General features: G+C 30.1%; 1 protein-coding gene across 9 annotated transcripts in view; it reads right to left on the minus strand.

The window, feature by feature from the left end:
- Positions 1–23,529, minus strand: part of LOC145278064 (uncharacterized) — a 765,737-nt gene that overhangs the window by 113,513 nt on the left and 628,695 nt on the right. The window contains exon 5 of one of the 9 annotated variants that reach the window (XM_080130307.1): positions 14,800–15,607. The exons of the other annotated variants lie outside the window; for them this stretch is intronic. Within the exon in view, the coding sequence (XP_079986433.1) occupies positions 15,520–15,607 (88 nt within the window). The 3' untranslated portion in view covers positions 14,800–15,519. Of the gene's footprint in view, positions 1–14,799; positions 15,608–23,529 lie in introns of those variants that run through there. 9 annotated transcript variants of the gene reach the window in all.

Below are 23,529 nucleotides of genomic sequence, written 5' to 3' on the forward strand. Positions count from 1 at the left end.
TTCATCATTAAAAATATTTTTATTATTAAAAATATTTTTCATTATTAAACATATTTTCATTATTAAAATACTTTTTATTATAAAAATATTTTTCACTATTAAAATTATTTTTCATTATTAAAAATAATTTTTCATTATAAGAAATACTTTTTCATCATTAAAAATAATCTTCGTGATTTAAAATATTTTTTCATTATTAAATATATTTTTGATTATAAAAAATACTTTTCATTATTAAAAATATTTTTCATTATTAAAAATACTTTTCATTATTAAAATATTTTCCTTTATAAAATATTTTTAATTATCAAAAATATTTTTCATTATTAAACATATTTTCATTATTACAAATACTTTTCATTATAAAAATATTTTCACTATTAAAAATATTTAGCATTATTAAAAATAATTTTCATTATTGAAAATATTTTCCATTAATAAAAATAATTTTCGTGATTAAAAATATTTTTCATTATTAAAAAAATGTTTCATTATTAAAAATACTTTTCGTGATTAAAACTATTTTTTCATTATAAAAAATATTCTTCATTATTAAAAATTATTTTTCATTATTAGAAATATTTTTCTATATTAAAAATAATTTTTCATTATTAGAAATATTTTTTCATTATTAAAAATAATTTTTAATTATTAAAATTAATTTTTCATTATTAAAAATATTTTTCATAATTAAAAATAATTTTCAATTATTAAAAATAATTTTCATAATTAAAAATATTTTTCATTATTAAAAATAATTTTCATAATTAAAAATAATACTCCATTTTCTTTTATATTTTTTACTGTTTTTCTCTTCCTTTCTCTTTTTTATCCCCATCATATCACCGCAACTAACCCTAACCCTAACCCTTACCTATAAATATTTTTATTAATTCTAATCTCCAAATAACACCCTATTTTAATTTAAATGTTTTTACCTTTACATTTCAACAATGCTGGCTTTTTTCCTCTTCTGACGAGAAGCATTTAGCTTCGAAATATCATGCCGTAATGAGTTTTCTCCTTTATTACTCTTTCTGTAATACTTATTGCCTTGGTAATGTAATATGTTTTAATTTAACTTTACTCTCCAATTTAGCTTATTCTCCCCCCCTCTCTATCTATTATAATATAAAACTCAAATCATCTTGCTTGGATGTCTAAATTGTCAATCCGCTTACGTTTTACAAGTTCCGGTTTACGACTTCTGTCTTCCAGAATACTGCGCAAGCCCAAATAAATAAACATCAAGTCATAAAAGCTTTTTTGCAAAAATCAATAATTTACGGGATCATTGTCTTGCCTAAAAAAAAAAAAAAAAAGAATTTGCATTTAAAAACCCGGCAAGATTTGCAAGATTGGCAAAATACTCTTGATCCCTACATTCAAATTCCCCTAATCCCTATTATATTACAATGCAAATAACATGTAAACAATATATCGGTATTTCAAAAGTTAACACTTTAAAATAAGCAGAACTTCTTTTTTATAAATAAACAATACAAACATATTTTTTTTTAAATAATAAACACGCTTTATTTATTTTAAACAGTATACTCGGAACTTTTTAAAAAATTTAAACACTATAAATAGAATTTTCTATAATTTAAACAATATAAACATTTGGTCAATGTCAACATTCTTTCCAACTCCAAACAAAGTTTTACAATGACAACTTTATAAATTTTCAAGAGTGCTGAAAAAAATATAACATTTAATAGTGGCGCAGATAAATAGTTTTCATGGTATAAAGAAATTAACTTTTCTATATAAATTGACCGTAAAATGAGCACCCACTTTCTGACCATCCAGTGATTAAATTTTTTGTTTGTTTTATGGGCTGCCTGAAAGCTTACTTTATTATTTTGGGGGAGGGGGGGGGGGTAAATTTTCATTACTTTCCACTTTAATAATCACCTTTAAAATGACCACTTGGCTAGGTTTTCGGGCATGCTGAAAACGAATATCGCATTTAAATTTGCCGCAAACCAGTATTTTTCCGGATATCCGTCAATAATATGCGCACGCTTGCACGTACAGAAATGACATAAAGAATTACATTGCTTAAGATCAGAAAAACTACTTGTTTCTAGCAAATTTAAAACAAAAAAATTATTACTAGGTAGCCAGAAAGTGGGTGCTCATTTTACGGTAAATTTATATAGAAAAGTTATCCACATTTTGAAAAAGTAATTTCTTTATATCATGAAAACTATTTATCTGCGCTACTTTGGAATATTATTTGTTTTCAGCACTCTTGAAAATTTATAAAGTCGTTATTGTAAAAGTTTGTTTGGAGTTGGAAAGAACTTTGACCTTGACCAAACGTTTATATTGTTGCTCATTTTACGTTAAAGTTATATAAAAAAAAAAAAATCTGATACCTATTTTTTTTTAAAAACGTAACGTCTTCATAGCTTGAAAACTATTTCTCTGTGTCACTTTTAAATGTTATATTCGTTTTCAGCACACAGGAAACCTACAAAAGCCCTCATTGTAAAGGTTTCTTTTTTTTCTTCTTTTTTTTTTGGGGGGGGACGATCTTGACATTGACCAAAACTTTTTTTATTTTAAATTTTAAATTATATATAAATATAATTTTTTAAAAAACAATTGTTCACAATTTTTGGAGTATATAGGGAAAGACTTCTCCCCTTTCCCTTCTTCTCCACATGTGCCCCACCGTGTGCGTTCCATGGCAGGTGTTCGTCTGAACTCCAATCTCTGGTCACCCCTCGCCAATCTTTCACGAAAAACACCCGTCTAGCCGAATCCACTGTGAAGAATTTCCCCCACTCTTTATCTGTGCCTAAATCAAAACGTGGATTCCATGAACAAAGCTTCTTTCTTAGAACTGCACGCCTGTGGAACTCTGTTCCGTCTGCCTGCTTCCTACCCAACTACAACTTGGATGTCTTCAAGTCCAACGTTAACAAATTCCTAATGAACCGCCCCCCTTAAGTAAACACTTCATCAAATCTCCACATGAACGTAATGTACTTGCAATAACCCTTATCCCTGAGTGGCTTCCGGGCCTTGATAAGTGGTGATCACTGTGTAAAAAAAAAGTTTCTGTTTCCAACTTTTCTAATTTATTTTGTAATAGATCCATAAAACTTTCTATGGTTTGCGTGTGTGTCGAGGGGTCAGTTGGGTTAACGAAGTTTTCTTCGTGAATAATTTCGTCATTTTGATATTTTTCCATGGTCAAAGTGGTCCAGACATTTATAGGCTGCCCTTCCATCCGATAAAAATTGTGTCCCCGGCAGAATCCACTCATTAATTATTAGGAATAACGTTCTCGATTCCTGCTGCAACTCTAGTAATATTACATAGGTTCGAGACGCGTCCGATAGTTTCGATAATTAATTTGTTGATCCTTCCAGGGACACGAATTCTATCGGATGGATAAGCGGCCTATAAAGGTTTGAACCACTTTGACCACGGAAAATATCAACATGTCGCATATTTTTGGCGCGGGCACTTGTGTGTATAAGTAACAATGGTCACCACTGTTAACGTAAGGAATTACATTACTTAATATTCGAAAAAATACTTGTTTGCGGAAAATTTAAATGCGATGTTCGTTTTCAGCATAAACTGAATCTTATAAAGGTGGTTATTTTAAAGGAAACTGTTGAGGTGGAAACCAAGTAAAAAAAATTTCGAGATTTATTCAAACAGTTTTTTATTTTAACATTGTAACAAAATTATACACTTTATAATAAAAATATGTTTATTAACTGTTTTTTTTTAAATATATTAATGAACTGTTTTTTGTTTGATCAAAAAACATTACATAAACATATTATCGGAAAAAAACAGTTCATAAATATATTAAACACAATCCATAATATTAAAAAAATACAATTCATAAATATTTTTTATAGCATTATATTTTTATATTTTTTGTAAAAAAAAATTACTAACATCTGATGTTTGATTAAAAAAATAATAATAATTCATAAATATTTTTACATAACAGTTATATTTTTATGTTTAATGTAAAACAAAAAATAAGAAGATCAACCTATCTAATGTTTGAATAAAAAACAGTTCATCAACATATATTATTTTTATGAAGGTTATAATCTTGTTATAAAAGTTCAAATATTATTTTTATGAAGGTTATAATCTTGTTATAAATTTTCAAATATTATTTTTATGAAGTTTATAATCTTATTATAAAAGTTCAAATATTATTTTTATGAAGTTTATAATCTTGTTATAAAAGTTCAAATATTATTTTTATGAAGGTTATAATCTTGTTATAAATGTTAAAATATTTTTTTATGAAGGTTATAATCTTGTTATACAAGTTCAAATATTATTTTTATGAAGGTTATAATCTTGTTATAAAAGTTCAAATATTATTTTTATGAAGTTTATAATCTTGCTATAAAAGTTCAAATATTATTTTTATGAAGGTTATAATCTTGTTATACATTTTCAAATATTATTTTTATGTTCAAATATTATTTTTATGAAGGTTATAATCTTGTTATACAAGGTCAAATATTATTTTTATGAAGGTTATAATTTTGTTATAAAAGTTCAAATATTCTTTTTATGAAGATTATAATCTTGTTATACAAGTTCAAATATTATTTTTATGAAGTTTATAATCTTGTAATAAAAGTTCAAATATTATTTTTATGAAGATTATAATCTTGTTATAAATGTTCAAATATTATTTTTATGAAGGTTATAATTTTGTTATAAAAGTACAAATATTTTTTTATGAAGTTTATAATCTTGTTATAAAAGTTCCAATATTATTTTTATGAAGGTTATAATCTTGTTATACAAGTTCAAATATTATTTTTATGAAGGTTATAATCTTGTTATAAATGTTAAAATATTATTTTTATGAAGGTTATAATCTTGTTATAAATGGTCAAATATTATTTTATGAAGGTTATAATCTTGTTATAAAACTTCAAATATTATTTTTATGAACGTTATAATCTTGTTATAAAAGTTCCAATATTATTTTTATGAAGGTTATAATCTTGTTATAAAAGTTCAAATATTATTTTTATGAAGGTTATAATCTTGTTATAAAAGTTCAAATATTATTTTTATGAAGGTTATAATCTTGTTATAAAAGGTCAAATATTATTTTTATGAAAGTTATAATCTTGTTATAAAAGTTCAAATATTATTTTTATGAAGGTTATAATCTTGTTATAAAAGTTCAAATATTATTTTTATGAAGGTTATAATCTTGTTATACAAGGTCAAATATTATTTTTATGAAAGTTATAATCTTGTTATAAAAGTTCAAATATTATTTTTATGAAGGTTATAATCTTGTTATAAAATGTCAAATATTATTTTTATGAAGGTTATAATTTTGTTATAAAAGTTCAAATATTATTTTATGAAGGTTATAATCTTGTTATAAAAGTTCAAATATTATTTTTATGAAGTTTATAATCTTGTTATAAAAGTTCAAATATTATTTTTATGAAGGTTATAATCTTGTAATAAATGTTCAAATATTTTTTATGAAGGTTATAATCTTGTTATACAAGTTCAAATATTATTTTTATGAAGGTTATAATCTTGTTATAAAAGTTCAAATATTATTTTTATGAAGGTTATTATCTTGTTATAAAAGTTCAAATATTATTTTTTTATGAAGGTTATAATCTTGTTATAAATGTTCAAATATTATTTTTATGAAAGTTATAATCTTGTTATAAAAGTTCAAATATTATTTTTATGAAGGTTATAATCTTGTTATAAAAGTTCAAATATTATTTTTTTATGAAGGTTATAATCTTGTTATAAATGTTCAAATATTATTTTTATGAAAGTTATAATCTTGTTATAAAAGTTCAAATATTATTTTTATGAAGGTTATAATCTTTTTATAAAAGTTCAAAAATAATTGTTTGAAGGTTATAATCTTGTTATACAAGTTCAAATATTATTTTTATGAAGTTTATAATCTTGTTATAAAAGTTCCAATATTATTTTTATGAAGGTTATAATCTTGTTATAAATGTTCAAATATTATTTTTATGAAGGTTATAATCTTGTTATAAAAGTTCAAATATTATTTTTTATGAAGGTTATAATCTTGTTATAAATGTTCAAATATTATTTTTATGAAAGTTATAATCTTGTTATAAAAGTTCAAATATTATTTTTATGAAGGTTATAATCTTGTTATAAAAGTTCAAATATTATTTTTATGAAGGTTATAATCTTGTTATAAATGTTCAAATATTTTTTTATGAAGGTTATATTCTTGTTATACAAGTTCAAATATTATTTTTATGAAGGTTATAATCTTTTTATAAAAGTTCAAATATTATTTTTATGAAGGTTATAATTTTGTTATAAATGTTCAAATATTATTTTTATGAAGGTTATAATCTTGTTATACAAGTTCAAATATTATTTTTATGAAGGTTATAATCTTGTTATAAAAGTTCCAATATTATTTTTATGAAGGTTATAATCTTTTTATAAAAGTTCAAATATTATTTTTATGAAGTTTATAATCTTGTTATACAAGTTCAAATATTATTTTTATGAAGGTTATAATCTTGTTATAAAAGTTCAAATATTATTTTTATGAAGGTTATAATCTTGTTATAAAAGTTCAAATATTATTTTTATGAAGGTTATAATCTTGTTATAAATGTTAAAATATTATTTTTATGAAGGTTATAGCCTTGTTATAAAAGTTCAAATGAAAATTGTTTGAATAAAACTTCTTTTTTTATATTTGCTTTAAAATAAAAGTTACATTATACACAGTGTTGATCATCCAGACCTGTAAATTTATCTGACGTCACTTCCGCCTAATGGTTTTGTAAACAATAAAGTGCGACTCTTAACGAACACCGACATACTTATAGATTAATACGGTATTGTTGTGATTAATCTGTATTAATTCCTAACTGTGCATCGAGTGAATACCATAACACTTAGTTCGCTACACTTTATCATAACAAAAAAAAATTGAATTAATAATTTTTCATTATGTATGTGAAATCGAGTAAAGATAATCACATGCTGAGGGTATAATTAGATTCAATGTTAAAATGACTCAGAAAAATTTATCTATTTTTTTTATTTTAATATAATTTCACGCGAATATTTCTGTTATGTAACATATATATATACATGGTTGGTTGGTTGTTTTTTGTTTTACGGCATATCAACCCTTTCCAGGTTATTTGATGCTGAATCCAAAGAAGAATTTTTTTAATAGAATATATTTGTTGTTTTCAAGTCGGTTTCTATTTAACCCATAGTTGAGACCATAACAGGTACTAACACTCCAGATCAGAGTGGACCTGGGACCAATGGCAATTAAAGGGTGGCGCCACACTCCCCAAAGCCCGTAAACTCGGCCCAACCACTGGATGTAGTTTAAAGTCATATCCAGGACCATATATATATATATATATATATATATATATATATATATATATATATATATATATATATTGTGTACAGAAAGTTGTTAATTGAGATAGATCATTGGTACCGTCGGTTTCAAGCCCGATAATAAGGCCCGTTTAAGGTATCCTTATCAAGCTCTCTTCAGCCAAGACGAATATTGGCTGAAGAGAGCTTGATAAGGATACCTTAAACAGGCCTTATTCTCGGGCTTGAAACCGACGGTACCAATGATCTGTATCAACTAACAACTTTCTGTACACAAAATATAAATACGCTCTTACAATTTGGATTTTCCTTTTAATTGAGCACTCTGCTGGAATTCTTTTTCCATAAAAAACTAATCATATATATATATATATATATGTATATATATATATATATATATATATATATATATATATATATATATATTCGTGGTATAAATACATCTTGGGCACTTCATGCTACCCCTTCATAATTTTCCCTTGTTCGGCCCCTTAAAGTCCAAGCGATCCGCTAAGCACACGCTCATTTTGTGGTAGGAGGGTGAACTAGTGTAGAAAAACAAAAAACAAAAAAACAAAAAAATTACAGGGTACCTTCGATATCGAAGATTGAAATCCGAAATTTAAATGTGTTTAATTTTTTTTATCTTTTGTGTTTTGAAGTGTGAGATTCATTGAATCTGTTATCAATAATTATTATCTTTCAGATGAGGATATTTTTTTTTTACGAAAACGCTAGAATAGGCATAATTTTAAATATTTAAAAATAAATTAAAAATTTAATTTTAGAATGTGTAAACTTTCCATGTATTAGTACATAAAGAATGCTTTAGAGAATCGATATGAAAAAAAAACTAAAAAATAAATTTAAAAAAAAAACAGGGTGTGAAAATTATAAGTATTAATTGTATCGTCGTATTACGGGGTTTTTCAAAATATTATCATGTTATCTCCCTTTTAGAAAATTAACTATAACTTTGAAGATGTAGGTTTCGTCGATGATGGTTGTGATATTCAAAAAACGGCCCTTTTAAGGCGACCAAATTCTAATGAATGTCTTTGTCGATTTGATTTATACAATAAAGAATTGGGCAAAATACAGTATAATTTATTTCATGAAAAAAGTATGGCTCATTGGTTCTTATAAATTAGAAAATAAGAAAAGAAAAACGATTTGAAGCATAAAATTAAAAACTGACTAAAAGGTATATTAAAACTGAAACATATAATGCTAAAAATTTATGCTTGGTGTAAAAATAGAAAAAAAAGCCGTGAATTTTTACAAGTATTAGGAAAAATGTAAAGCCTGATTGATACAATTATTATTAAGAAAAAAATCATAAAGCTAAAAATAATATATATGGCGTTTGAAATTATAATTCAATTCAATTATTTTTTAAAAATGTATTTAACTGTCTAGTTGCATTAAAATGCATGAAAATGCTTAAATATATATTTAGATGCGACTGAGTTCTCATATCTAAAATTAAAGATGGCGGCGGTAAGCGCATACCTCCTAAAATGTACGAGATCGTATGGAATTATTTAATTAGTTGAATTTATTTAAATATAAGGAAATTATATCCTAACACTTTTGCGTATTCTCATAGCCACTCATAGTAAATTTTATTTAGACATAAAAAGTTAGATTAATTGATTCGAAAACCTTAAAAAAATATTTATGTTCTGTTAACATTCGACAGAAAATAGGTCAAAGACGATTTTTTTTTTTAAATTTAAAATTTAAAATTCTATTAAAAAGTATGGAAAAGTATTATATTATTCTGCTTTTAATCAACTTCAGGGTTGAATCTTTCTGGTAAAACCAATAGTTTTTCAGAAATAACGGATTTTAATAGATTTAAACGAAAGCTTCAGAAAAAGCAGTTTTTGATCGATTGGCGGTCACTATATATATATATATATATATATATATATATATATATATATATATATATATATATATATATATATATCTTCAAAGTGCGCTTTTATACATTTTGCAAAGTAAGGTATTAAATTTTTATACCTTACTTTGTAACACACGTGTATATAATTAATATATATATATATATATATATATATATATATATATATATATATATATATATATATATATAATTATATACATGTGTGTTACAAAGTAAGGTATAAAAATTTAATACCTTACTTTGCAAAATGTATAAAAGCGCACTTTGAAGATAAATAAATTTCAAATTGAATCTTGTACCTTTATTTTTAAAGCCTGTAGTAAAAACATTTTGTTTAACAATTTTTATGCCTTGGATGAAATTATTTTCTAACTTGTATCCTATCTTTTTAAGATTATATTTTATTTAATTTATTAATTTGGATTAAAATAAAAGATGAATGTGGTTTTGTATGTATTTATAAAAACTCTCCTGCTCTCTATTTCAGATTGTATTTCTCCTCACACCACAACTCATTTTTGCAACCTCCCCTCTTTGTATAATTAGAAGTCTGAATATTCTCTATTTCAGTTTGTAATTCTCCTCACACTACATCTCTTTTTTTTGCAACTCCCTCGTTGTCATACGTGTTTGAATAATCAGAAAATCTGATTTTTTTTAACAAAAACTTTAAAATAACTTTTTTAGATTAAATTTTTTAAAACTTCTTTCAGAATAGAAACTCTTTACAATTTCATAAGGAACATATTTCATATAGGTTTCATTAAAAATATTCAGTAGATAACGAGAAAAATAGAGATGAAAACTTCAAAAGGGGGTGCATAACTGGCTACGCTCAATAGTAGTCCTCGCTAGCGAAAGACTTTGTTATTGTTATTCTATTACTATTATTATTATTATTATTATTATTATTATTATTATTATTATTATTATTATTATTATTATTTAAAACATTTTTTGTCCTGCGCTTTCGCGCGAGGACTAATATATATATATATATATATATATATATATATATATATAAAGAGAGAGAGAGAGAGAGAGAGAGAGAGAGAGAGAGAAAGTGATAAACAGTTCTAATATTTTATGTATTTATTTCAGTATTCATTTCAGCATTGCTTAATACCTGAATAGAGCTAGGTAGTAAGTTATGAGTAAAAGTCCGACTAGTTGGTGTTGAAAACGGGAACTGAAATAACAAAGAAATTTTATTGGCCATCAAACAAAATACCACTGGTATATAAAAGAATATGCAGTAACATCAATTCCATATATGGATATGGCAAGTTCCCCAAGAATAAAACGTGGAAATACTTCATTTAATCACATGAATTAATATTCGAAGGTATGATCTTATGCTTTAATTTTTCAGTATTTACTTCAACAGTGCTCAGTACATAGGTGGAGCTAGATAGTAAATTCTGAAAATAAGCTAGACAGAATATTCCGCGTTTCATTCTCGTGAGAATTCGTCAGGCTTGTGCCAGGCATAAGCCTGAGGAATTCTCACGAGAATGAAACGCGGAATATTCTGCATAGCTAAATTGCCATATATATTTTCATAACTTACTATATATATATATATATATATATATATATATATATATATATATATAATTATCTTTTAATATATATATATATATATAATTATCTTTTAATATATATATATATATATATATATATATATATATATATATATATATATATATATATATAATTGTCTTTTAACGTGTATCATAGCGGAGGAGTTAATATCTAATAACATGTTAAAATAATTCGAAATAAAAATTGGTTAGCAAGAATCAAATTTCGTTGATGTAATGTCTAAAGCCATGTAAATTATATGAACATATCTTGTTCGTATAGATCTTATACGATGCTGGCCACGTTATTCATTCCAAAGCTCCTGTCTTTATTCTGGTCTGTTCCAATATCGATAATTTTGTTTTCTTGATAATATATCTATCTATCTATCTATCTATCTATCTATCTATATATATATGTGTGTGTGTGTGTGTGTGTGTGTGTGTGTGTGTGTGTGTGTGTGTGTGTGTGTGTGTGTGTGTGTGTGTGTGTGTGTGGTGCAGTTAGCACAGCTATACAAAATGTACCCTTTCTATAGTGACATATCTGACAGCATGTCTGGCAGTAATAGGATGTGGAATAGTTTCGGAATATATACATTTTTTTTTTTTACGAAACTATCAAATTTCATGCAGTTGCAGTTTCTTGCTCGTTATACTGGAAGTTATTTCTGGAGATAGACTGACAGTCGTCTTCTTAACGTTTCCAGATTTTTCTTCCTTTTTTTTTTCTTTCTTATCTACTGATTTAACTCGACATATCCAGGGACCGGGCAGTTTTGTATCACCCGCCATCTAATTTTCAAATTTATCTCATTTTTACGTGACCAAATTAGATATCGTTTAGATAGTTTACGCTATTGGCGACTTACTTATCAAAATAAGGTATTAGTACCGATCTGGCATTGCCCAGGATTAATTACATTCAAATTTGTTTATTTCTAAATATTACTATATTCTTGTTTTCTTTTTTAAGGCGGTGATGATGGTTTAATGGTAAACGACACGAACTAAAATTCTGTCAAGTTCGAATGCTGTTCGTCCCACAAAAACAATTTCATACTTGACCTTGTGGCTTTCTTCTCAGAAAAATAAACGTAAATTATAAATATATATGACTATGTTCTATAACCACGCTATATTTTTCTTAAGTTCAGTACATTAGCTAAAATAGCTAATAAGTTGCTTAAATTCGTGTTAAGTGTCGATATTGTCAACCACCTCTGCTAAAACGACCTACTCTGACAAGCGATATGCTTTCAGTCCTGAGAGATCTACAAGTGATGTACTGGTTGTAATTTAACACAGGACCAGTGTATCTATCGATGAGGGACTTCTCTTTAGATCAATAGCTTTCGACGTATCAAAGCCATTTTGCAGGGTTTGGCATACAGGTCTACTTTATAAGATCGCCAAGTAATCATCAAATCTTTCCTCTACGAAAGGTTTATACAAGTAGTCATCGATGGAAAGAAGTGGAAACCTCAAAGTATACACTCTGGTGTGCCTTGGGGATCTATTTTGAACACAACTCTCTTTTTTTAATCTTTATTAATAATCATCCACACCACGTTATAAGGTCATTATTCGACATGTACGCAGATGACATCTATGGTAACACTTCAAAGGGCAGCAACGATCAAAATCTCTCTGGTCCCTCTTTTCCGACTTTGAACACGTTGTGTAATGGGATAAAAGATGGTTGGTTAATTTCAATGAATGCAAACCAAGCTTCTATCTTTTCTATCTTTTCACCACTAACGCTCTGATCCCCACTTAGCCACAATTGATATGAATAGTTTTCGTTTCAAAGAAATACCCTGCTTTGACAAACTTAGGGCACGGAACAACCCCTTATCTGACATGGACGACTTACATCAAATCTCTTGACAAGGTCACTGAAAAAATAATCCCGTCATTCAACCGTTGCAGATGGTATCTCATTCCTGTACAATCATCTACATGTATGAGGGGAAAATCCGTCCTAAAACAGATTACTGTTGCCACATCTAGAAAGCTGCCAATTGGATTATCCTTTCCTACCTTGACAGAGTTCAAAATCTGCTTCAAACCCTAGTTGGTAATGTCCTATCCTCCCTGCAATCTCTTTCCCACAGAAGAGATGTCACCAGCCTCTCTGATCTACCGATAAGTGCTCATCTGAAATTCTCATAAAAAGAACTCGTCACGCTACAACCACTACAAACATGTTCTCTTACTCTCTACCAGTGCTTAAATCTAAATGCAAATTCCATGAATAATTCCTCTTTCGTAGAACTGTGGAAGTCTGTTCTATTGGCCTGCTTCCCAGTTGACTACAACATTGTCGTCTTCAAGTCAAATATGAACAAGATCTTGCTATCCACTTCCCTTAAATAGTCGAATTCTGCTCAATTGGTACCAAAAACGATCACTGAGCTGTTTTCTCACTGACAATTGTACACTCGTTAACCACTTATCCTTGAGTTTTCCAGGTCTTGATAATGATGACTTGTAAAAGAGGTTGGTATTATTTGGATTTATCGGACTAATGTTTTTATTCGGGGATAAGGGTTAATGAGCATTAAGTGACCAGCGAAACAACACAGCTATCATCGGTGATGGTGGATATTGTCTAGTGTTTGTTTATATGAAACCTGAATACGGCCATGTTATAGTCAGCTGGTAAGCAGTCTCGTGATTTTGTGTTAGACAGACAAGCAGTTCGAGGAAAGACATTTTGATAATGGAATTTACCTTCAGATATAGGCACAGATAGATAAGAGAAATTGTTAGCAGTTGTAGCCAGATGAGTATTTGCTGTGAATGTTCTGCAGAAAGAATAGATAGAAGCTCGAGCACCTGCCATGAAAATAAGTGCAGAGCAAAAATAGAGTCACTCCGTCTCATCTGTGAGAAAGAGGAAGTAGGAAGCTGAACAGGCCCTCAACCACTAGATTTCGAATACGGTTTTGCACCCATAAAGATCAGCTATGAAGAATAATAATTACTAGACATAAGGTGGCGATAACCTATGCATTTGAAACAATTGTTTATTGGGCATTTTAGAATAATCCGTACTAAGAGCGTTCAGTATAATAACTGTTGGTGCGATTTGGAATATTCCATTTTTATTTTCAGGGATGTTCAGGGTGATAACGTTCGAAGCGAATTAGCGTATTAATATATCCTATGGAAATTCCATAGAAGACTCGTTCATATGTAATATATTGATATTGGCATTCTGTAGATGTTCGGCGTAAATGGAGACACTAGCAGGGACGCCAAGCAAAGCACGGTTGTAAAGTACGCTTAAACATGATATTTTAATTGTTGCAGATTTCGTATTTCAAATATATATATATATATATATATATATATATATATATATATATATATATCCATATGACTTTGGTGCATTAGCTTGAATCGGAACCGAAATAAAAACTTATGAATATATATATATATATATATATATATATATATATATATATATATGACTTGAGTTCCTTCAGCCATAATCAAAACCGAAACCAAAACTTATGAAGAAATATTGATAAAAGTATTTATATAAAAAAATATAGATTGCAGGAGTGGCATCAGTTATAATCAAAACCGAAACCAAATTTACGAAGAATTCTTTGTAAAATTATTTATGATAAGAAATGGAAGTACATAGTAATTAAACGGCCTGGATGTAAGCATGACACAGACAATAACACACATGCTATCGTATTAATGTATAGATTATTTTGATAAAAGGACGTTTCATAATTTTCATGTTTTTTATGTGTTTTAGTTGTACTTACGATTTTTTTTATTATTATTTTCTTTATATATAAAAGCAAAAGTTAGTTTGTAATTCAGATGCTGAATTAATGAACTATTGCCTTTTTTATATTTATATACGTTTCGTTATATTAAAGCAAAACAAGTTCAGTTGTCTATATAAACAAATAGTAAATGTATATATGTCTGTCTGTGTGTATATATTTAATCGATAAACTCTAAAACATTTGGTCACATAACATTGGAATTAACAGGAATAAGTAATCATACACTAAAGATGATTTATTAGGTTAGTGCAAAAACAATGTCGTTTTTTTTTACGTTTAACTTCATGTCACAAAACGACATTATCTTTTACACCAACCTATTATAACGAGTAAAATCTTTGTTTTGAGGGACGAATAACGCTTACAGAAATATATCGGCAAGTTTAAATGCTAAATGTTCGTTTCAACTTGCCGACATATTTGTATTATTTTACGCATGCGTAGAACTAACCATATCTTAAATTGATTTAATTTTAAATATTTCTGATCTATTCGTGGTTAGCTCGAACTGCAGCGAACGTACCTGGAGCACTGGATGTTTTGGTTTCGATTCAAGCTGATGGCATTCAAGTCATTTTTTTTAACTTTTGAAATCAGTAATATATATAAATATTCAACAGAGAATTCGTTCTATAAAAATATTTATTTTTAGAGAACGAATTCTCTACTGAGGAATTTTGCAGGAATTAAAATATATTAAGGGTATTTTAAAACCGACAAGGCCGGACGTTTGTTTAGTAAATAAAGTAACCTAACGAATCTTTAAAGAACATAGAAGTAATTACATACCATTTTTGATCATATCAACTGCTGGGTAAAGACGTGTCGATCCAGGTGGAGAAGGCAGTCCAATATAACGATGCAAACAACTGCAATTTGAGCATCCACACAAATCGTTTAAATACAAACCGATAGCAGTACTGAAAAAAAAACGACAGAAAAAAGACGACCCCCCCCCAAATATCAGTTAACTTCACCTCTCCACAAAAAAAAAAATTAGTAATGGTCCCAGCTGGCGCCACATGAACTGATCGTGAGGGATCGAGGAATACAGAGGAAAGAGAACATTAATCAGATCTTCACTGCGAAGAATGCCAGGAGTACTTGGACCTTCGGGAGGGGTTTTATCACTCAAAAACACAGAGAATATCAATGGTTAGGAAAACGCAAAGTAATTTGTAGTGGTTATCGAAAAAGATAGAGAATAATGGAAATCTTGGGAGACTCGTTAATACTCGGACTTCGAGGAACACCATTGGTTATTGACGGTGACCAATTACTCTTGATGACCCATGTGATGGAAATCTCGGGAGACTTGTTAATACTCGGACTTCGAGGAATACCATTGGTTATTGACAGTGACCAATTACACGTGATGACCTATGTGCTGGATATCTTGGGAGACTTGTCAACTAGACTTCAGAAAATACCACTGGTTATTAGCGTAAGTAATCTTTGGTGATGACTTGTGCAAGAACTCCTAGCGAGTAAATAATAAGAAGAAGAAAAGGAAAAATAAGAAAAATAGTTCCAAAAAACAAGACAAGGAGAAATCGAAATCGAAATCAAGAGCAGTAATGCCGAAAACAGCACAAATCTTAAAGAAACATCGAGTGCGGAATTTAATCTACAAAAATGACAATCGCCAATTGGACATACAGAAAATGTAAGAAAAATAAAACAAAAATCAAATCAAGAAACCTGAAGCTGTGAAGTTGTAGACAGACTACTACATCTCCTTCCCATGTCCTCCCTCCTCTCATCTCATTATCCTTCCCACCTTCCTTCCCTTCTCCCTATATATATTCCTCTCCTCACTCTCACCGCCCCATAAAAAGGAGAGAATAAATTATAGTGCCAGCCGATGCTGGTACTACACCAAAAAGTCGAAGGGTTAAAGAGGATGGAAAGAACGAGGAGTGAAAACACTTTACAGACTTCCACTGGATTAGTGTGAAGGAAACTGGAATGTTAAGGGGTTTATTGCCACTCAAATTACGGTGAAGACCAATGATCATTGCCAGCGAGAAATCAGCGGTAAGCAACCGTTGCAATGGCGCAAAGTTATTTGTAAAGGTTGTCGAAAGTGATGAAGATTACTGAAAATCAGGAGAAACTTGTTGTCACCCTGACTCCAGGGAACACTACCGGTCTTTGTCAGTATGCACTCTCTGATGATGAACTGTGTGAGAACTAGTGAGTGAAATAATGATAACAGCAAAGGACGACAATGCTGCTGACACACCACACAACAACGACGAGAAGCATCGAATATAAAGGAAAATTATCGAGTGGAGTGGGGAAACCAACAAAGATAATGAGTGGACGCCAACCAACCACAAGTGAGTTTAAATCAAAACTGAAAAATATTGAAGGACATTACACGAGCCCGAGGGAACCGAGACTGTCCGCAGTATCATAAATAGATGAACACATATGCAATAAAAACTCTAATCCACCATCATGAAAGGTCAAAGACGATCGAAATATCGCGTAGAGAATACGTCATTCAGACCTCCACTTAAAGGGTACTGAAAGTACTGAAACCTTGCCGACTCTTAACTTCCATTATCTTGTCGGATTTTTTAGGTAATACACAAAGTTCGTTTCAACTAACAAACCAAACGTTACTTCGGATTCGCCAATTTTATTTGTTTTTGTTGTGCCATGTTATAAGCAATATAATAACACATTTTGTTGTATCATGTTTTTTTTGTTTTTGCAACCTCCTAAGTCGTACATGGTTCTAGATATCTTGATGAATTGGTGTCTTAACATCTTGCTTTGCCTTTCAGTTATCGTAATATATAGGGAACTATTGAGTTTAACTGTATCAGCAGTCGAAATGTGGATATTAGTGTAAAGTATTTATGAATTAAAAATGAGACTCAGCTGCAGAAGCTACCAGAAATATTGGAAATGTCTATGGGATGAATGTTTGGATGATCAAAAGCAATTAATGAAGACGCCATTAAAGACACTGTGGAGGGCAATCCAAAGTTAAACGGCAAGAAATAAGCTCAACAATTCAATGAAATTCATAGCACAATTATTGCTTTCACTTGTTAGAAAATATATCAAAACTTGAACGCTGAATTCCCCACAATTTGATCGACACTTAACAAAATCAAAAGTTGATTGTTTGCATATCTTTAACTTTCTAGGAATCGTCGAGAACTATTTTTGCAAAGAATTGTGACTAGAGATGAACAATGGGTCTTTTACAATTATAACCAACGCAAAATACAATAGTTAGATCGAAACCCAAGTTCACAACCTATTCAGAAAGAAGAACTACACTTAAAGACGGTTACACTTTCCTGAGAGGACTGATTCATTATGAGTTACTATAGCTTAACCAAACAATCACAGCAGTAAAACATTGTTCGAGGCTGGATGGTCTAAGAACAGCTCTATCAAAAATAAAGTCAGCATAACTAAATAAGGCAGGTGTAATGTTTCAGCATGATAACGCGAGACCTAACAACGCAAGAGTCACTCGGGAAAAGTTTTGCCTCATACTTCTTATTCACCTGATATTGCTCCATCTAACTACCATTTCTTCCGGTCGTTACAGAATCACTTTAGCAATAAAATTTATGAAAATGAAGACCAAATAAAAAAAAATGACCTGAATTTGTTTTTCTCTTTAAAATCCAAGACATTTTTTAAGAAGGCGTCTAGAGGTTGATTGATCGTTAGAGGGAAACCATAGAAAATTAGGGAAATTATTGTAAAGATTAAAAATGGCGTAATGTAAATGTTTCAGATAAAATAAATGCGTTTGACAAAAACGGAAGTAGTTTCATTCGAACCTGATATTTTAAAACAAAACATAGTAATTCCGTTATCATATTCATTATTATTTATTATGATAGTGTTATAGTTGATTATTAGATAATCGATAATATTAAACTTTTTTTTAAATGATTATCTAAAAATAAAAAACACCAAGGGAAATAATTCATATTTTAGTCGAACATTATAATGAGAGTTGTATACCTTAGAAACAATACTTGATTTCTTTTTCTTTTTTTTTTTTTTTCGTATAAGTTTAAAACAAAATTGTGAAAGATTTTTTTCGCTGCATGCCTTGTAAGGCCGTAGGTACAAATGTTCAAATATATTTTCCTTTCTCACAAGATTTTATGCCCTCAGGATTCATATAAGAACGATTTATGCTCGGGCATCACCCGGTTACCTTGCATTCCACTGTTTGGCGAGTTGATTGTAAAGAAATAAGGAGAAATTATAGCATTAATTTATTTGTCAATACGTACGGCCTTTTTTATCTACTTTGATTGATGGCTTCGATTAATTCTAAAGGGATTGATGGCTTCGATTAATTCTAAAGGGATTGATGGCTTCGATTAATTCTAAGGGGGAGCGTGGAATCTACGTTTAAACAACTGTGTATGAACTTATCGGCCATTTTCGCATAGGTTAACCCGTGAAATGTCGATAAGAAGGAAATTCTTCGCGATCAGAATCCGTTCAAATTTGAATGCAGCATTTTGATTGAACCCAGGAGTTTTGGTCAACCAATGATTCATCACTTGCCTCGTGTATTAGTCAAGGTTTAACCCTCTTATCACCAAAATAATTATTTGCAGCGCATATTAGTCAGCAAGGACATCTTGTCAATAAATAATTCATGACTTTTTTGTATTGGGTCGATGCAAAAGTTTTTGCCGATTTAAAATGTCATCTTGAAAATAGAAAACTTTTGAAAATCTTTATTCATAACGATAACGACCTTTGTTCTCTATAGGCCCTGTCGGTGGGGCATTAGAATACGCCGACTGCCCCCTGCAGAGGGTAAAAGTCCCTCAATGGGGGTCCTGGATATGACCTTTAACTATATCCAATGGTGAGGCCTCAGATTGTGGGCTTTGGGGAGTGTGGAGCCACCCTTTAATTACCATTGCTCCCAGCTCCACTCTGACCCGGATTGGTAGTACCTGTTAGGGTCCCAACTATGGGTTAAATAGAAACAGACGTGAAAACAACAAATATATTCTATTAAAAAAGTCTTTTCTTCAAAATCTTTGGATTCGGCATTAAATAACCCGAAAAGGGTTGATATGCCGTAAAACAAAAACAACCAACAAACTTTATCTATAACTTTATTGCGTCTTTTATATAAATGGCTAGCTTGTAAAAATTCTTACGAGGTTTACCTAAGGCCATCTAAATGGTTTTCTAAAGTGATAATCCGAAGGGAGCTAAGTCACAAGTAATATGCAGGGTGGGTCAAGATTTCAATATCAAATTCACATGGGAGATCTTCGCTCAGTATTTTTATTATGTGAGGAGGAGCATTATCATGATGGAAGAAGACATTTTTCTTGTTGATAAAAGAAGATCGTTTACGGGTCAACATGGCCGAGAATATTATCGAACAATATAGACGATACTTTAATAACATAATAGAAAAAGTCCTGAATTTAATCATTGTGGTATTTCTAAATAATAACAACACGCATAAAATAAATGACGTTTGTATAAAATGTTCTTTCTATACACGAGAAAAATCCTTTGTAACGACCTGATATCAATGAGCCAGCGCTTATCAAGCCTAAAAGCCACTCGAGAATAATGAAGTAGATTGATTTATCAGCCGTCCTTTTTTATTTGTTTTCGCTACTAATTAAGGCCTAGAAGATACTCAAGGATAAGGGCTAATTAATGTCGTGGTCGGTGAAATAACACTTTGACAATTGGTAACGGTGGAAATTAGGTAAGGTTTTATTATTTAAGAGGATGACTTAACAACGACTGGTTTAGATTGGACTTAAAAATGATCATGTTATAATCAGCCTGGAAGCATCTCCGCAGTATTGTGTTCTAGAGACGGGCTTTTGCTTCCGGAGATGAATTCCGGTGTACAATATGTACCATATATCTTTGTACTTGTAAAAACACTTCCGGCTGAATATAGGAATCTTTTCTTTTTTTTTTATTTTATTTATTTTATTTTTTTGTAGTAATGAGTTACCTTTTATCAAGGCCGGAATCAAATTAAGTATAAGAGTTAATGACGCGAGAGGAGTTCTAGTTGAATTAGTAAGAAAATGATCAGCGGATCGAAAACGGTCAATGGAATGGATGAAATGCTATGAATTATACATATAGAATGATAGCAGACGATCGTTTTTGGTTTAATCAATTTTCGAGATGTTTCTTTTTCTTTAAAAACGCACACTACGCATAAGGTAATACTCTGAATATTTCTCCAATCTGTCTAAACCAAACACGACAACGCTTCTTCACAGTTCAGCAAACAAGTGAATAACTTTGGCTACTTTTCCGTTACCTGGCACGGGCTACTTCCTCTCTTTGACCAACATCTTGAACACGCAACTCTAATTCTACTCTACCGATTTCCAACTAATTATGTGAATAATTTAGCACTGATTTAACACTCTCAGATATAATCTTAGCACCATAATCTCTGAGTTTCCCCGGGTGTTGGTTAACTTACCCTCTTCTCACATTTAGTAGACTTGCCTGTTTGTCAGCAAATATTTCAAAAAGTGGCACATGTTATTAGTCGACACGTTCCTTCCTTTTAGAAAATAATAATTTTGAACGTTCTTTGATTAATAAATTCAATAATTTCTTTAAGAGTTGTTTACATTTTTTTTTCATTTGGGAGTCACCACTTATCAAGTCCCGTAGGCCACTCAAGGATAAGGGTTAATGAATGTAAGGTGGCAGTGTAGTAATCATTAAAGGTCTGAATTGGGAAGAATTCGATCATTTATGAGGACAGATTAACAAAAACTTGTTTACATTGAATGTTGTATTTAACCGGGAAGCAGTTCAGCGGAACAGTGTTCCACAGGCGGGCAGTTCTAGGAAAGAACCTTTATTCATGGAATCTGCGTTTAGATTTAGGAACAGTTAGCGAGTGGGGGAAGTCGTATATGGTGATTGTAGCTAGTTAAATGTTCTTTTGTGAAAGTTATGCAAAAGGGGAACGATAGATTGGAGTTCAGTCGAGCACTTGCCATGGATATAACAATACAGCAGAGACAAGCTCGAAACATCTTTTCTGTAGAAAAGAGGCTGCAGAGAAGAGAAATGGGCATCACCTACTAGGTTTTCAAGCCGGTTTTAAACTCTACCAAGGCTACATAGAGGGCGCTAAGCAGTTCCTGTTCAGATGTGGCAGCAGGACTCCATTTTAAGGCGTACCTGACTCTTATACAAATAGAAGATTTCATCGGCAGTGAGATAACTACTGGAGCGTTAGAGTGGTCCAACCATTTTTCCAGCGATCTTGGCAACAGATTTGTATGTATGTGTTCCATTTTAGATCAGGAGTAAAGGTCAGTCCGAGAATATTATCAAGATATGGAACTTCCCCAAGACGAGAGCCACTCATTTCAATTGGGCGTGATAGGGGTCAGAGCGATTATTATGAAAGGAGAGAAAATTTAAGGCTATTTTCTTTTCAACTAAATAGAAAGTTGCTTAAGTTGCTTAAGTTGCTTTGTGTATACTGTGATAATAAAGACGATAACTAAACAAGTTAAAAACGTCGTTTGGCTTGCCACGTGGTCATTTGCAATACGCAAACGGCGCATGCTCAGATGTACGAATTTTTATGCGTGATAGTCATTAGCCTACGTGGAAAATAGTAATGAAATAATTCCAGTATTTTCCCGATTCCGATACAATTAGCGATTCTGTTTTGACTTTTCGATTCCGATCCAATTACTAATTCCGATTCCATTTTTTTTTTAATTTTTAAAAATATTTACTTGCATAGCTGTTTTTTTTATTGTTTTGTTTTGTTTTTATTTTCATTTTTAATTTTAGAATTAGTGTAAAGACTCGTAGAATTTTTCTACTACTACTACTACTACTACTACTACTACTAAATTTTACTTTTGATGGTGGGTTAAAATCAATAAATAGTCATCATTTTATCATCAGTGCCAGAAAATAGAAAATTAGTATTAAACATAAAAACAATTAAAAGAATCGTTTTTGGAATCGGAAAATAGGCTCGATTTTTTCGATCCTGATGCCGATTCCAATATCCAAAATGTTTCGATTTTTCCGATCCCTGATTCTGATAAATCGTCCTAACAATAGTAGACACTAGTTTGTCTAAATGGACGGGATACAACGACAGTGAGGCAAACAAGAAAAACGCATGCAAGTCATGGAAAGATAAAAGAGGTTTTTGCAACTTTGAGAAGATTTTTTTTTTTTACGAGTCACATCTTATCACGAATTGAAGGCCACTAGATGTTAATACGTGTAAAATGATCACTGAGTCAACAGCGTAATGACAGGTAGTCGTGGAATTAGGGTAGAATTTCATCATTTAAGAAGACGGTTCAGCAATAACTTATTTACATTAGACTTGAAGACGATAGTGTATTCCGGTGTTGTCGAAACAAATGTTCTTACAAATCTTTGACAATCTCCTAGACCTTTTAAATAACAAAAAAATGTATTTTTATTTCATATACGAATATACTTGCACATAAAAAGAGAGGGGAAGGGAAGGTAATCGCGAATTTATCCAGTACTAGCCGGGAGACCCAACGTTGCTTAGGATTGGATTATGATCAACGAATGTTCCACGCCTCCAATAATGTTATTGTCATTGAATTCGGTGAAATTATTCATTTTTCATTCAAATCGATTAATTGCCTGTTTTAGTCGGGGTCCCACCACAGTGCACCAAAGGAAGTATCACCTAACCCTAACCCTATAGTAACTTAGCCCACAATACATTGTAGCTAAGTTGCACTGTAGAGAACATACGGTT

This window comes from Euprymna scolopes, chromosome 6, assembly GCF_053919585.1.
Source record: "Euprymna scolopes isolate OS-2025 chromosome 6, ASM5391958v1, whole genome shotgun sequence".
Classification (NCBI taxonomy): Eukaryota; Metazoa; Mollusca; class Cephalopoda; order Sepiida; family Sepiolidae; genus Euprymna; species Euprymna scolopes.